Source organism: Puma concolor, chromosome C1 (assembly GCF_028749965.1).
Source record: "Puma concolor isolate L17-30 chromosome C1, mPumCon1.1.hap2, whole genome shotgun sequence".
NCBI classification, from domain to species: Eukaryota; Metazoa; Chordata; class Mammalia; order Carnivora; family Felidae; genus Puma; species Puma concolor.
Window position 1 is genome coordinate 18157245 of NC_141674.1, and position 15233 is coordinate 18172477.

Below are 15233 nucleotides of genomic sequence, written 5' to 3' on the forward strand. Positions count from 1 at the left end.
GAGTGTCGACCTTGAGCCCCGGAATTCGAACCTGACTCTTAACCTTCGAGAAGGAGCTCCGGACCTGACAGGATGGGAGCACGGGGCGTCCCGCCTCGAGGTCCAGGTGGCATCGCTCTTAACGAGGTGCCCCAGGCCATCTCCCGCCCGTCCCGACGCAGCGGGCGCTTGAGGGAATCTGAGGTTCACAAAAAGGCCAGCTTTGGCGAGACGCAAGAAGTCGGTTTAATTGGATATGGTATTCCATCCTTCTCCCTCCCTCTTCCTCACCCACCCCTCCCCACGGGGGGGCCAGTCAGCGGCCATTCTGACGGGAAGGCCACTCACCCTCTGGTCACAGAGCAAAGTCAGGGGAGGGGCCCCGGGAGTGAGGGGCCTGGACTCCGTGGGGAGCGGGGAGGGGGCTGCATAAGTGCCTTCCGCTTGCAGAAGTGAACGACAACATCAATATTTGGGAAAGGAGGGGACGTGTGGTTTCTTCTATTCCCCCTTGGTTCTTTGGGAATCTCTCCCTCTTGCCGGGGGAAACGGACGTGGCAGGTCAGAAAAGATTCATCAAAGGCTGTGTCAAACTTGAGCAGGAGGCCTGGGAGGAGACGGAGGCCAGGCCCGGGGATAGGAAAGTCCCAGTAAAAGAAAGAACCCGCAGGCACCAAGCGGTGCCTCCCTGCCCCCTTGCCCCCTCAGAATGCTGTTTCCAGGGCTCTGGCTCCAGCAGCGACCTGCCCATGTGTGCTGTTGAATGCCGGGCCACTCCACGGATGTGGTGGCCTTCTCCTGAAGGTGGGTACCGAGCACAAGTGACCACGGTGACTGGGGCCATGCTCTTCCTGAAGGTGAGGTGCGTAGGCTTAGCTGGGGGCCCGGGCCCAGGCAACCCCCTTGAGTCTGTCACAAGCACCTCTGGGCCTTTCCGGCTCCCGGAAGTCAAGGGTGAAGGATGGGAGTTGTGCCCGGGCCGCAGTCCTGTGCGGTCCACCCAGCAGGTACAGTCTGGACCTCGAGCCCTGGCCCAGCGTCAGGCTTCTAGATGGGGAATCTGTCAATGGCAGCCTTCTCCCTCGAGCCTGAGCTTCAGGAACCTCTTACATCTGCGGAGAGGACTGCACATCCCAGCACGGGCAGGTGCATGGCAGGTAACCAAGGAGGGCTCTGTCCACCCCTCATTTCTGCTCAGGGAACCACTGGAGTCAGTGGAGGCGGGTGTCCAATCTCCAGGAGGCAGTTCAAGACAAGGACAAACGCAGCCTCCCAGCTCCACGCCAGCCACGGGGGACGGGGGGGCAGGGGCAGATCTGCCCTCCAAGTCGTCGTCTGTCACACACGAGATGGGCATTCTCTGAATGAACGTCCTGGGGGGCCTGGGTGAGGCAGCTGGTGGCCAGCGTTCTCCCCGAGCTTGTGTGGGGTCCCTACAACACTGGGATCCATTTGTTGTCCTCGTTGTAGAGAAAGGACTGTTTTCCAGGGAATTCTGGCTTGTACGTGGCTGTGAGGGGAGAGAGAGAAAAAGACGGTATTAAGAGGGAAGAGGCCGGTTGCCCAAGCCCCTGGCATTCTACATCAGAGCTGGCGATGTCGGGGCACCCCTGCCCTGGTCCCTGCAACTTACAAGTGGGGAGGCAGAGAGGGGAAGGGATTGGCCCAGTCGAGGCAGGACTTGAACCCCGGCTTCCAGCCTTTAACTCCCTAACAGGAGAACATTTACAAAAGAGTTTTCAATCAGATTTGATAAAGAAAAAAAAAAAAAAAAGGGAGTAAAACAATACTCTTAAAGAAGCAAGGTGTCAGCTTGATAGGGTTTTGTTTTTCTTTAGTCCAGAAATTTCCAGAAGGGCGCCTGTCTGGCTCAGTTGGTAGAGCATGTGACTCTTGGTCTCAGGGTTGTGAGTTCAAGCCCCACACTGGGTGTGGAGCCTAGTTTTAAAAAGGAAAGAAAAAGAAATTTCCAGAAAAGTGAAAACCTTGACAACTGCAAGCACTTTCCGTAGGAGACCAGCTGCCAGGACCACACAGGGGTGACTAGAAACTCTCATACTGATGCCGATTCGGCCGACGAGGATCCAGGCAGATCCACACCCACGGGAGGCCAAGCAGGCATGTGGCTCACTCCCAGGCCAGTCCTCTGGGAAACCCACCTAGATGCAGGTGGTCACAGCAGCAGGAAGTGGCCTGCACCTGTGTGCCAGGTGCCCCACACCATGTGCAGCAGACACTCAGAAAAAGCTTCTAGATGCCTGGACCAAACAGGGTCAGACAAGGCTCCTCACCGGTCCCCAGGCCTTCTGGAGCCTTCTGCTTGACTGGAGCGTGAGTACATTTGCCCCACCCTGCTGGGTCCTGCCTGGACTGACCAGGTGACCCCAAGGTCAAACCACTGCAGTCTTCTTGACTTGGTTATCATTCCATTTCCAAGGCTGGAGCCATAAGGATGACTCTCCCTGTCCCGTCCACCTTATGATTTACTCACCAGTATGTTTGGAGGGGAAGGTGTCTCCCCTACCAGACTGACACCTCTGGGGGTAACACCAGGCTAAGTCACCGTTGTCCCCCAGGGGAGGAGCGTCATCAGCGCTCCCTGGACGACTGATTTGGACAGACCTAGCAGCCACCCCGGCTCTGCCTTCCTCCTCCCCCACCGCCTGCCCACCAGCACACGCTGTCCAGTCCCCAGCGCCACCAGCTCCGGCCAATGTCAGGGAGGGGCAAAGAGCTAAGGGGCTGTGAGAGAGCTACAAAGAGGTCAGGGAGTCTAGAGACCACGCGCTGGAACAGGTCCCTCAGGCTATTAGCTCTCACGAAGGTCCCAGAGGCGACAGGGTCCCACGGCTTCAGCCATCTGCAAAGAGGGCTCGGAACCCGACAGCTCACGGGAGCTGCTCCAGTGAACAGTCCCCGGCTTGTTTCACGACAACAGGGCACAGGGGGGAAACGGCGTGGCGCTCTGCCCTGCCGCTCTCTCACTGTGGCTCAGTGCACAACTTGCTCTCCGGGTCTTCCCCAGCTATAGGGTGACTCTGCCAGATCAGGCCAGTGATTTAAGTACTTTCAAGAACGGTGTGGGGCGCCTGGGTGGCGCAGTCGGTTAAGCGTCCGACTTCAGCCAGGTCACGATCTCGCGGTCCGTGAGTTTGAGCCCCGCGTCGGGCTCTGGGCTGATGGCTCGGAGCCTGGAGCCTGTTTCCGATTCTGTGTCTCCCTCTGTCTCTGCTCCTCCCCCGTTCATGCTCTGTCTCTGTCTGTCCCATAAATAAATAAAAACGTTGAAAAAAAAAAAATTAAAAAAAAAAAAAAAAAAAAGAACGGTGAAATTGTTGACCCATCTGACAAAGTGCTATGGCCCCTTTCTCCAAAATAATAATAATAATGACAATAATAATAATGTCTTCATGCTCCAAATCTGCAGGCAGTCTCAGGGTCACAGACCCCTCTGGGGGTCCGGATCCCATCTCCGAGCCTCTCGGACATTCACGGTCATTGGTTGTGAACCCCTGGACGGGACTAACTCCAAGAGTCCTTTCACCTCAAAGAAAATCCTTTCATACTCCAAAAGCGCAGGCCTAAAAGTCTTCCGGATCGACTCTAACCTCTGTAACCTTCTTGGCAAACATCCCATAAATCAGTGACATTTGATGGCCCAGGAATGACAAACACTTCCAGATTTGGTTTTTACAATCATTTAAAACAATCCTCTGACCTGGGCCGGGCAGGCCGGGCTGGGACGGGGCTGCTGTCCACCGGCTGGTGTTGGATGCAAACGATGCGCTGGAGGTGAAGTGTCTGGGGGGCCCCTCGTAGTCCACGATCTCGTACTGACCGGGGCCTGGAAGAGGCGGCTTCGGGGGCAGGGGCGAAGGCTGGGCAGAGAAGTTCAGGAGGGGGTTTCTCCTTCAAAAAGAGACAAAATGTGAAGACGGTGCTCAGGCAGTCTGCTGGGGAAACGGTTGTTTTTAGACGTGGCCAAGACCTGCCCAGCACCGAGTCGTTGGGGCGGCTGGGCAGGGCCGTGGCTCCACTGCCGGGGAGCCGGGGGCCCCCGGACCTCAGTGTTCTCTTCTGCGCAGTGGCGGTTCTCACAGTACTTTCCTCATAGGCTTACCGCCAGGGTTCAATGGGATGAGGCATCTGTAACACAGAAGTCGGGGCAGCACCCAGCACAGTGAGAGCGCCGCACGAGGTGTTGCAGATGATGTCGTTGAACTAACCAGAGAGGGCAGACACGTGCCAATTCTGATCACCCGGTGGCGCCCGGCTGGGGCTCCGTGTAGAGAACTCCGGCCTCGCGTGGGCTCTAAGGAAAGAGCATGGGTGATCCACTTGTGATATCTGCCATGGCCCAGGAAGTGGGACGAGGCATCCTGAGTTCCAAGGATTTGCCATCCCAAGACTAGTAGATCTCAAGAGACCATTCCAGCACGGGCATGCCGAATCCTACTAAGTATCTTCCTGGCAAGGCAGGACGTGGGAGTGGAAATCAAGAGACCCGTGCACAACACTTACCTTTTGCTGACACCTTTGGAAGCAAGGGCATTTTAAAAAAAAAAAAAGGTTTTTTTTTAATGTTTGTTCTTGAGAGAGAGACACACACACAGAGCGTGAGTGGGGGAGGGTCAGAGAGAGAGAAAGAGGGAGACGCAGAAATCAAAGCAGGCTCCGGGCTCTGAGCTGTCAGCACAGAGCCCGACGCGGGGCTCGAACTCACAAGTTGCGAGATCACGACCTGAGCCGAAGTCGGACGCTTGACCGACTGAGCCACCCAGGCGCCCTGGAAGCAAGGGCATTTTAAAACTTGGAGAGTAGGGGCGCCTGGGTGGCTCAGTCGGTTAAGCGTCCGACTTCAGCTCAGGTCACGATCTCTCGGTCTGTGAGTTTGAGCCCCGCGTCGGGCTCTGGGCTGATGGCTCAGAGCCTGGAGCCTGCTTCCGATTCTGTGTCTCCCCCTCTCTCTGCCCCTCCCCCGTTCATGCTCTGTCTCTCTCTGTCTCAAAAATAAATAAAAAAAAAAACGTTAAAAAAAAAAAAACTTGGAGAGCTAGAGGGGACCTAGAGATGTCTTATCCACCCTCCTTATTGTGCTAAAGAAACTGGCACTCAGAGAGAGAAAGTATTCACCCAAAGTCGCCGAGCAAATGAGCGGTAACGACAACACCAGAACTTAAGTCTCTGGGGCCTAGCAATTTGGGGAAGGCATCATGGCAGAGGGGACTCTTTGAGTTTTAGAGTCACGCAGACCTGCGTCTGAATTCCTGTCATCCCGCTTACTGGCTGTGGGACCTCAGACAAGCCCCTGGACCTCTCTATGCCTGCAGGAGGGAGAAATCGCACCCTCTCTTTATAAGGGAGGTCAAGAATGGAGGAAAGGTATGGAAGGACCGAGCAGAGCCCACAGTAAGTGCTCAATAAAAGTGGCCACTGTTATGATGATGCTCCTGGAAGCCACTGCCTCCTGCTTGGTCTTAGAGGACGAACCAGGCTCAGGAAAGAGACGCCAGGGTCCCCCCCCCCCCCCCACTCCCCACAGACTCACCTGAGGCAGGCCAGCCGGCCAGGGGAGGCCCCTGAAAGTCATGGTAAATCTGCCGGAGGCTCACATCTAATAATGGAGGAACAGCTGGCGTGGATGCTTCTATTTAGAACAAAGGTGCCCACAGAAAAAGGAGAGAAAACATTGCCTCTTTCTTCCCCTCCAGCTGACATGGGCGAACTGGTTATAGTGTGTGATCAACCACTTCTCCCCTCGGAGATAAAAGCTGGCTTCTCCTTGTTCTGGCTTCTGTCGCCCCTTCAAAGCACCCCCAGAAATTGGATGAGTGTGTCACTGGCATCCCTGAGAGACAGGCTGGATTCCTCACCGCCGCAGCTGGAACGAGCCAACCATTGCATGAGGTCACCCCATCGGTCTGGCTCACGCCCTCGCCCTGATCTTCGAGAAGGCCATGAGGTATGTACGTTCCTAACCAGGAACAGCCTGTAGGAGGCTGGGCCCGTGTCTCATCAGGATTCTTGGCCAGAGGGGTTAGAGCGGTCCCGTGCCCTCCACTCTGTCAGCGTGCCCAGGAGAGGCTCAGCTGTGACAGCTCAGCTACCCGGACCTTTAAAGAGTGCCAGGGGCACCTGGGTGGCTCAGTCGGTTAAGTGTCCGACTCTTGGTTTCACCTCTGGTCATGATCTCACAGTTCGTGGGTTCGAGCCCCGCCTCGGGCTCTGTGCTGGCAGCATGGAGCCCGCTTGGTTTTCTCTCTGTCTCCCTCTCTCTCTCTCTCTCTGCCCCTCCCATACTCTCTCTCTCTCTCCCTCTGTCTCAAAATACATCAATAAACTTAAAAAATAAATAAAGAGTGCCAGCCACGTGTGCAGCTCTGTGCCAGGCACTCTGTGCTAAGACACAGACCCTGAATGCTCCCAAGGGCTTGACAATTCACGGCTAGCGACAGTCGTGACTGGTGACAACTTAAGGAAGTATACAGGCTTTGCACCCAAACTTGGGTTTGAATCTGCACTTCCCCACTCGCCAGCTGTGTGTCCTTAGAGACGTCTCCTAGCCTCCCTGAGGCTCAGTTTCTTCATCTGTAAAGTGGGGGATAATAATACCTTCCATCCAGGATTGTTATGAAGTTTAACTGGTGCTTTCTTTACTTGTATTAGTATGTGGTTTTTTTTAAGCATGAAATGTTAGAATAGAGGTAAAAACACTGCACTGAGAGAGAGAGAGAGATTCCCACTAAGTGAACCCAGAAATCTACCCTAGAAGAGATAACCTTTGCCCTGAAAAGTAAGCAGGGAATTCTTCAGGTAGAAGAGGTGGGGGAGGGGGCATTTCTAGCAGAGGAAACAGGAGGGGCAAAGTCACGGACAAGGCACGAGCTGTGGCTGCACGTGGCAGGAATTGGGACAGGGAGGCAGAGGCCGAGCCTCCCAGACGGCCTTCAGCCCTCAACTCACCCAGGACTTCTAGGCTGTTCACCTGCTTCTGGCCATCCACCCTCAGAGACCCTGAGAGAAGCCGAAGGAAAAACTCCTAACCCAGCCTAATCCCCTAGGCCCCTTGCTCCCATTTGACCTTCCAGAAACACCCAACACAGGTTCAGTCTTCAGCCACTCCACGCCTTGGCCCGTGCTATTCCTTCTGCCAGGAGCACCTACTGTCCCTGCAAACTCTGATCATTCTTCCCTTCTCATGTCCTTCTGGGAAACTTCTGTGGCCACTGCCCTCCCCCTCCCCCTCCGCCACCTCTCTTCCTGTGGCTCCACAGAGGAGCATGGAATCTGGAGGCAGCCGGACCTGCATGCCACTCCCTGCCCCACCAGCTTCATCTGTATTCTACGTGACAGTAGTTAGTGCCCTGCAGGGGCGCCGGGATGGCACTAAGGGACATCCGTCAACGCTCTTAGCTCGGTGTGGCTGAGCCCTCGCGATGTTCTAGCCATTCTTCTTTTCCCCGCACAGAACGTGCTGGGTTTCCTACGCTCCTTATGTGCCCAGCTCTTTATGGCAGGGGACTGCGTGTGACTCATCTCTGAGGCCCCCTCCCTACTCCCAGGACATTTGCTGAACTGTAGGGAAAACAGAGAGGTTGCACCAAGTAGGGGAGCCCAGACATCTGAGCCCCACCTGACAGTTTTATCATCGTCCAGGGCTGCTCCCTCCACGGCGAGGTGGGGCTGGGCAGATCACAAAGGTCCGGCTGGATCAAACCCAGGCCAGCCCTCAGTGCATTGTGACCGGAGCTTTTATGAGCCTCATTGCTCAGTTATAAAAGCCAACTGGGTCCTGCCCCGTAGAAAGAAAACATCTATCAAAGGCTCTGAGTTGGCCACAACTGGATTAAGTATGTTTGCAGCTTCCAATGTGAGCTGTTTGCAAATCGCCCGAGAATAATGAATGTCGCAGAGGACTCAGCAGGTCACTGGGGGAAGGCATCCGAGACCCCTCGGGACACTCCCAGGCACCAGCACGATTCACTCTGCCTCGGGGATTCCCAGGGTCGGGGAGGGATAAAGGGGCAATTTTTTCTCATCATTAAAGGGCAGCTGGTTGCCTCTGGGGTGGAATGCACTCTCTGTTTAACAGGGTAGAGGGTGACAGATTACAGCCGCTTGGGAAGAAGCATCCCATATCTAATTGAAAATCCCAGGGGAACGTTAGGTGGGTCATCGTAATTACCCAGATTGGAGCAGGGCCAACAGGGTTTGATTCTTCAGCTCTGGCTGTGGCAGGACAGCGTGTCTGTGCAAAACCAGTGGCTTAAAAATTCCAGGAAGTAGAACAAGGGTTAGGAAGATGTCAGTGGGCGTTTCCCCTCGTTGCTGACGACAGCACCCGGGAGGGACCGTTTTGATCTCCAAAATAGCCCTTCTCCTGACTCACCCTGATTCACTGAGCCATCACTGTGACACTTCTCTTCTCTCCTAAAGAGCCCCCTGGGAGCTGATAAATGCCCTTAGCTTTGAGTCAAGGCAAGGTGGCCACGGCAAAGAGACACCTGTGCCCTGTTCTTCAGTTAGGGAGCCCAGAAACGGTCATCCTAACACCCTGCCAGCCCTTAGCACAGCATCTGCCCTCCGAGGGCCACCCAAGAAGCACCAGGTGAGCGCAGAGGACCCGCTCACAGACCTCAATAAAAATGCAAGTTACATGTATGGAAAGCTTACCGTGTGCCAGACCCAGTGAGTTATGTGAGTTATTTTAGCCTTGCAAGCACATTATGAAGTGTTCATTTCACGATCTGTAGGGTTGAATTTGAATTTCTGGGACTGAGGTGACCCCCTCCCCGCCCCCAGGCCCCCAGAGCTGGCAAGTCAGGAGGCTCGGCGCTGGCCTGACTTGGAGCCTGTGCTTTCCACCAGGCCACATTGCCTCCGCAGCCCATTCTCAGCTCTGCAGGCTGGGCCAGGGGAGTGGAGACAAGACAGGCCCATGCCTGGCCCCCTGCCGGCCTCCCGACCAGTCCCAGGACATCACCCAACCCTCCCCTCCCTGGGCTTCACTTTTGTTGGTGGGGAACACGGGACTAACAACTGTAGGGATAAGTAACATCTCCCGATTCTGCGTCCTCAAGAAAGCAGAGCCGAAAGATTATTTTTGCAGGCTAGGACCCTCCCCTCCAGATAGGGAGCCAAGTGTTCGCAATCGTAGACAAATAAGGACAGGCCTCAAATCACGTCACATGGGTGTGACGCCTGTGTTTGCCCAAAAGAAACATGCGAGGTTTCTCAGTTGCCCCACGCAGCCCCGGAGAGCTAAATGTGCTCAGGCTTAGCGTGGATAAAGTCCCAACGAAGTCACATAGAGATGGGGAGGAAGCAACGCAGACCTTCTCAGGGCCCTGAGGATCCCAGCAGGTGGCCCCCAGCTCCTGTCCCTCTCTTCCCTCCAGGGACACAGGAGAGGAAACAGAACACCAGTTTGAGAGACAGGAGTCTGGATTCTCCCTCCATACCACGACATCCAGCTGTATCTTTTCCTTATATTAACCCATTTCTTCATTATTCAACATAAGCAGATGGATGTTTATTTAGGCTAACCCAAAGCACACTTGAGTTTTATCTTTTTGTTTTTTAAATACAACTACAGATTGTCAGCTTCATCCTTTCCATGTCAATTAAAAATTTATATATTTTGGGGGCGCCTGGGTGGCTCAGGTGGTTAAGCATCCGACTTCGGCTCAGGTCACGATCTGGTGGTTCATGAGTTCGAGCCCTGCCTCGTGCACTGTGCTGACAGCTCAGAGCCTGGAGCTGCTTCGGATTCTGTGTCTCCCTCTCTAGCTCTCTGCCCCTCCCCCACTTGCACGCACGCACTCTCTCTCTCTCTCTCTCTCTCTGTCAAAAATAAACAAACATTAAAAAATTTCATTTTTTAATGTTTATATATTTTGGGCCTCCTTTGGGAGTCCAGGCTGGTTCTACGTTCACTGCCCCCAATATGCTCTCCTGAATGCCATGGTGAGCAAGCACAGGGTCGTGGAGTGTTGGAAACGAAGAGACTTCCCCTCTTTTCCCACATGATGAAACAAAGGCTGAGGGAGGTGCTAAGAGCCACCTAGACCATAGGGGCTGTTAACCAAATGTCCTGCCCAGGGCACCATCCACTCACCAGGGTGAACCCAAGTGGGGGGTCTATCTACTCACCAGAGTGAACCCAAGTTTTTTTTTGTTGTTTTTTTTTAATTTTTTTTTCCAACGTTTATTTATTTTTGGGACAGAGAGAGACAGAGCATGAACGGGGGAGGGGCAGAGAGAGAGGGAGACACAGAATCGGAAACAGGCTCCAGGCTCTGAGCCATCAGCCCAGAGCCTGACGCGGGGCTCGAACTCACGGACCGCGAGATCGTGACCTGGCTGAAGTCGGACGCTCAACCGACTGCGCCACCCAGGCGCCCCTGGGTGAACCCAAGTTTAAGAGACATTGGGTTTAGTAGGGTTTGGGGTTTTTGTTGTTGTTGTTGTTGTTTTACGTCGGGACATCTCAGAGCTTTTAATTAGGCCATGCACACAGTGATGCTCCCAGAGGTACAGGGTTCATATGCAGGGCTTCCTAGACTTATTAACCAAAGATCTGTCACTCGCAAAGCCCCACAGAGAGCCAGTGATCCCCAGACACCCCCAGACACACCAGCACCACCGCACTGCACCTGCTGGAAAGACTGCTCTCGGGATCTGTGTGGCCACACAACCTTGGGGCCATATGCTCCAGCATTCTGCTACCCCTCCTCTGCCTTGCTCTGGAGTTGTTCCCAGGTGAGCCTAGCTAAAGGCGTGTACAGTGCCCTGTTCACCCGAGCACCCCCACGGCCTCCGGCACAGACCCAGAAACCTACAGGGCCTGTTGACTAACAGACGCAAATGCCGTGAGATGGGAATTATCCCCAACCACTCGTTCAAACTTCAGCAAAGGCCACACAGCACTTCTCTGGGGCAAGCGGTTCAACGCTGAGTATTCTCCACTCTCCTTCTCACCATTTCCTCAAAGAAGCTTCCAGATTCGAGCTAGGAGCCTGAGCGGCTCGCGCCAAGCAACAGCCGTCCCCTGTACGCTCATACGCCTATAGGATACGGAACAGCAGCAGCTCTAACGATAACATTTCTCGTCTAACCCTCACAGAAGCCCTACGAGATGAGACTCTTATCCCCGCTTCATAACAGGGAGACAGGCTCGGAGAGAAGAAAGGGACAGAGCCGTGACTCACGCCCAGGTCTGCTGACTCCGAAGCCTGTCCTCTTACCCACTCTCTTCGTCGGGACAGTAAGGGAAGGTGTGCAGGGGTGCCCTGAGCCAGCCCGGAGGCGGTAAGTCCCTGGTGTTCAGAGAGAGCGTGTTCCTGGAGACTATCCTGCCCCGGTTTTGAGCCCTGGAGCCCGTGAAGGCTCAACCTGCAGAACCCAAGAACCGAAGGGCAGAAGGGACTTCTCCAGTGGATTCCATCTGAGGTCTGGATCCCTTCTCCAGATCCTAAGTCTGGCACGGAAGGTTCATCTCCTGCTCCTCTCCCCCCACCCCATCTCCTTGTCCTGGACTGATGGTCAGAGTATATGCCCAATGTTGTCAGTCTCCCGGGTTGCCTGGACGTCTGACCCACTGTGGGTATGAGCCTGACCACCTGCCTGACCTCTTTGGAGGGGTCTTCTGCAGGTCAGCCTGCCCAGTGGCCAATCCTGCCTGCAGAGGACTATACCCGGGTGAGGCCTCAGATGGCGACAGGCAGACTGACCTGGCAGTTAGTTCCAGAAGTTCTAGAACCATCTGAGGAATAAGTAAGCCCTGTGAACCTTCGAACCTGTTAGGTGAAAGTAACATTAAATGCACTGGATATTAAACATGTTAACACAAATCCTGGGCTTCACTTTTTAAATTGGTGTGAATATTGTCACCTTCTCACCTGCTACATGCCAAACATATATTATAAAATCTGAAAGCAACACTATGAGGCATGGACTGTCCCCACTTTGCTTCACAGATGAGGCCTTGGAGGTTCAGAGGGCTTAGTACCATGGCCAAGGTCACACAGCATGAAAACAGCATAGCTGAAGTTCAAATCCAGCAGGTCTGTCCAACTCCAAAGTCCAGACTTCCAGCTTATCAGTGCAAAACTCGAATGGCCCCGTGCTGCTGTGTATCCTGCTACCCCAGTAGAGATTTTATGTTATAAAAGTAGAATCATGTCGGGGCGCCTGGGTGGCTCAGTTGGATGAGCGTCCGACTTCGGCTCAGGTCATGATCTCGTGGTTCGTGAGTTCGAGCCCCGCGTCAGGCTCTGTGCTGACAGCTCAGAGCCTGGATCCTACTTCCAATTCTGTGTATCCCCCCCGCCCCCGCCCCTCTCCCGCTCGTACTTTGTCTCTCTCTCTCTCAAAAATAAATAAGCATTAAAAATTTTTTTTAAAAAATATAGAATAATGTCAGCACCAGGATAAACACAACATCATGAGGAATGCAGAAAGATCCAGACAGTCCTGAGCCTGATTCCTAGCAGCATTTCAAGTTAGCTGTGTGGACTTAGGCAGCTCCTTAGCTGCCCTGAAGCCTACCTATGAAGTAAGAATAATAATTCTTGCAACCGGGGTACTACGATGGTTGAATAGGATGCTAAGTTCCTGGTGCATAGTAGTTGCTCAATAAATATGCATTCAGCAAGTATTTCCTGAGCACCTACTATGTCACAAGGGCCCCTGGAGAGTGAGTGACCTGGCGCCATGTTCTGCCAAGCAGTGACACCCCTCCCTTTTCTGCTCATGTTGGGTCCTTTCCCAGAACCGCCTTTCAAAAGAAAGATCAGAATAATCAGGACTCACGGGAAAAGAGCCTTTTTCAGAATTTTGATGTGGTCATTGGGGTTGTAATAAGCAGGTCCCGGGCCCGTTGATGTCAGTTTTAATCCACGTCCAGTTTTTGATTTAAAACAAGACGTCAATACCTTTGGCGACTGCTTCATGAGGGATTCGTTGATATTATAATGCCCTAAGAAGAAAGACATTTTAAAACAGAGTAAGGAACTCGCCCCAAATAAATAAAAAGCAGTACCTTACACCTAAGAATACATTTAATGACTATAAGGTGGGATCACTCCAAGATGGTCAAATGGGAGGGCTGCCTGAAAAATAATACCCTTTATTTTTTATTTTTTTTTTTAAATGTTTTCATTTATTTTTGAGACAGAGAGAGACAGAGCATGAACAGGGGAGGGGCAGAGAGAGAGGAAGACACAGAATCTGAAGCAGGCTCCAGGCTCCGAGCTGTCAGCACAGAGCCCGACGCGGGGCTCGAACTCACAGAGCGTGAGATCATGACCTGAGCTGAAGTCGGATGCTTAACCTACTGAGCCACCCAGGCGCCCCGAAAAATGGAGAACATGGGCCATGTGCATCACATACTTAGCTCATTGAATCCTCACAGAAGCCCAGCTACATGGGTAATTGTCACCTCCATTCCAAAAAGGAGGAAATGAAGACTCAGAGATAGCGAATAATTTGCCCCCCGCATTTCATCTAACTAGGAAGTAGGCCCAGTTTCCTCCGCTATAAGGTAAGAATAATTCTTCCAACAACAGTAATATTTTAGTTCCAGGCGTATAGTCGTTGTTTAGTAACTATTATGCAATCAACAAATATTTATTGAGCACCTACTACGTGGGCCCAGGGCCACCTGTCTCCAAAGTCCGTGCTTTCCCACTATGCCCTGCTTCAAGAGAGAATAAAATTAACTTGCTTCAAGGAGGAAGACAATGACCCGGGCTGGGGGGGAAGTAAAGGCAGTCTCCCCTAAATTGTCAGAAGCCCTGCCGGTGGGTGCAGGTGTTTTTCAAATGCAAAGCAGCGGTGCAGAGCGAAAGCCTTGAGGACATCTGGACCCACTACTCAGAAATTAAGGGAATTATTCAACATGCAGGAAAAGCTCTAAGCGTAGAGACTCACGTAACAGCAGTAACTGCAGTGTGAGAAGGGCTAAGTGGCCTGAATGTCCAAGGCCAGGGGTACTGTCGTGGGAACAGCAGCCCGACCCGGTGGAATATGAGCCTGGACACAACAAATACGGAGACCAGAAGCCACACGGCAATGTTTTGGAAAAATAAAGGTGAGTGAAAAAAAGCAAAATAATGCCTAAAATTTCCCATACTATGATGATGTCTAGGTACAAATGGATACATCTGAATAAAAATAGGTGGGGGACACCTGGGTGGCTCAGTCAGTCGAGTGTCGTGTCGGAATTCAACTCTGGTCATGATCTCACGGTTCATGAGTTCGAGCCCCGCGTTGGGCTCGCTGCCGTAAGCAAGGAGCCTGCTTCAGGGATCCTCTCTCTCTGCCTCTCCCCTGCTCTCTCTCTCTCAAAAATAAATACACCTTAAAAAAAACAGATGGGAACCCAGAAAAGTGGAAGCGATTACATTAGTGTAATTAGTAATTACAGTTACACTATGGGCGGGAAAAATATTTCAAATTTTCTAAACATGGTGAAGTTGACTTTGTTTTCAATAAAAATGTACTTTTCTTTTTTTTTTAAAGTTTTTTTTTTAATGTTTATTTATTTTTGAGACAGAGAGAGACAGAGCATGAACAGGGGAGGGTCAGAGAGAGAGGGAGACACAGAATCTGAAACAGGCTCCGGGCTCTGAGCTGTCAGCACAGAGCCCGATGCGGGGCTCGAACCCACGGACCGCGAGATCATGACCTGGGCTGAAGTCGGACGCTCAACCGACTAAGCCACCCAGGCACCCCAAAAATGTACTTTTCCATTGCAAAAGTACTGAAAACAATATGGTACGTATTAGAAAGATTTTATTTAAATGATAATACCAGTGGTGGCAAAGGTGGGGAAAAACAGTTACCTCACAGCAGCAGGAGGAAACTAATCCCTCTGCTGAAGAACAATTTGGCCACCAATGTATATAAAAAAAAAAAAAACCTTAACTATTCTACATGCTTCTGACTTAGCAATTCTGCTTTAAGTAATTAATATAAGGAAATACTCTTGATTTTACACAAGCTGTGAGCTACAAGGATGTTTGCTGCCTCTCTACTTATATTGGTGATCGGTTTAAAACAACCTAAATTTCCAGTAAGAGGCCATTTGTTCCTTAACTTATGGTACTGCCATGGGATGGAATACCAAACAGCCATTTCAAAAAATGATATTCTTAGAAGGGTTTTAATAGCATGAAAAGATGTTCCCAATATATGCTAAAGTTTTAAAAAAGTTGCTTCAGATTCTGTCTCACTCTCTCTCTCTGGCCCTC

General features: G+C 52.3%; 1 protein-coding gene across 9 annotated transcripts in view; it reads right to left on the minus strand.

Moving 5' to 3' along the window:
- Nucleotides 1–201: 201 nt before the first annotated feature.
- Nucleotides 202–15233, minus strand: part of STPG1 (sperm tail PG-rich repeat containing 1) — a 57162-nt gene continuing 42130 nt past the window's right edge. For 8 of the 9 annotated variants that reach the window (XM_086716052.1, XM_086716057.1, XM_086716058.1 and 5 more), the window contains 3 exons: nt 12793–12958; nt 3698–3888; nt 202–1489 (listed from right to left, as the gene is read on the minus strand). In XM_086716052.1, coding sequence (XP_086572178.1) covers nt 1413–1489; nt 3698–3888; nt 12793–12958 — 434 coding nt within the window. In that variant the 3' untranslated portion in view covers nt 202–1412. The remainder of the gene's footprint in view (nt 1490–3697; nt 3889–12792; nt 12959–15233) is intronic. The other variant, XM_086716055.1, reaches the window with a different exon arrangement.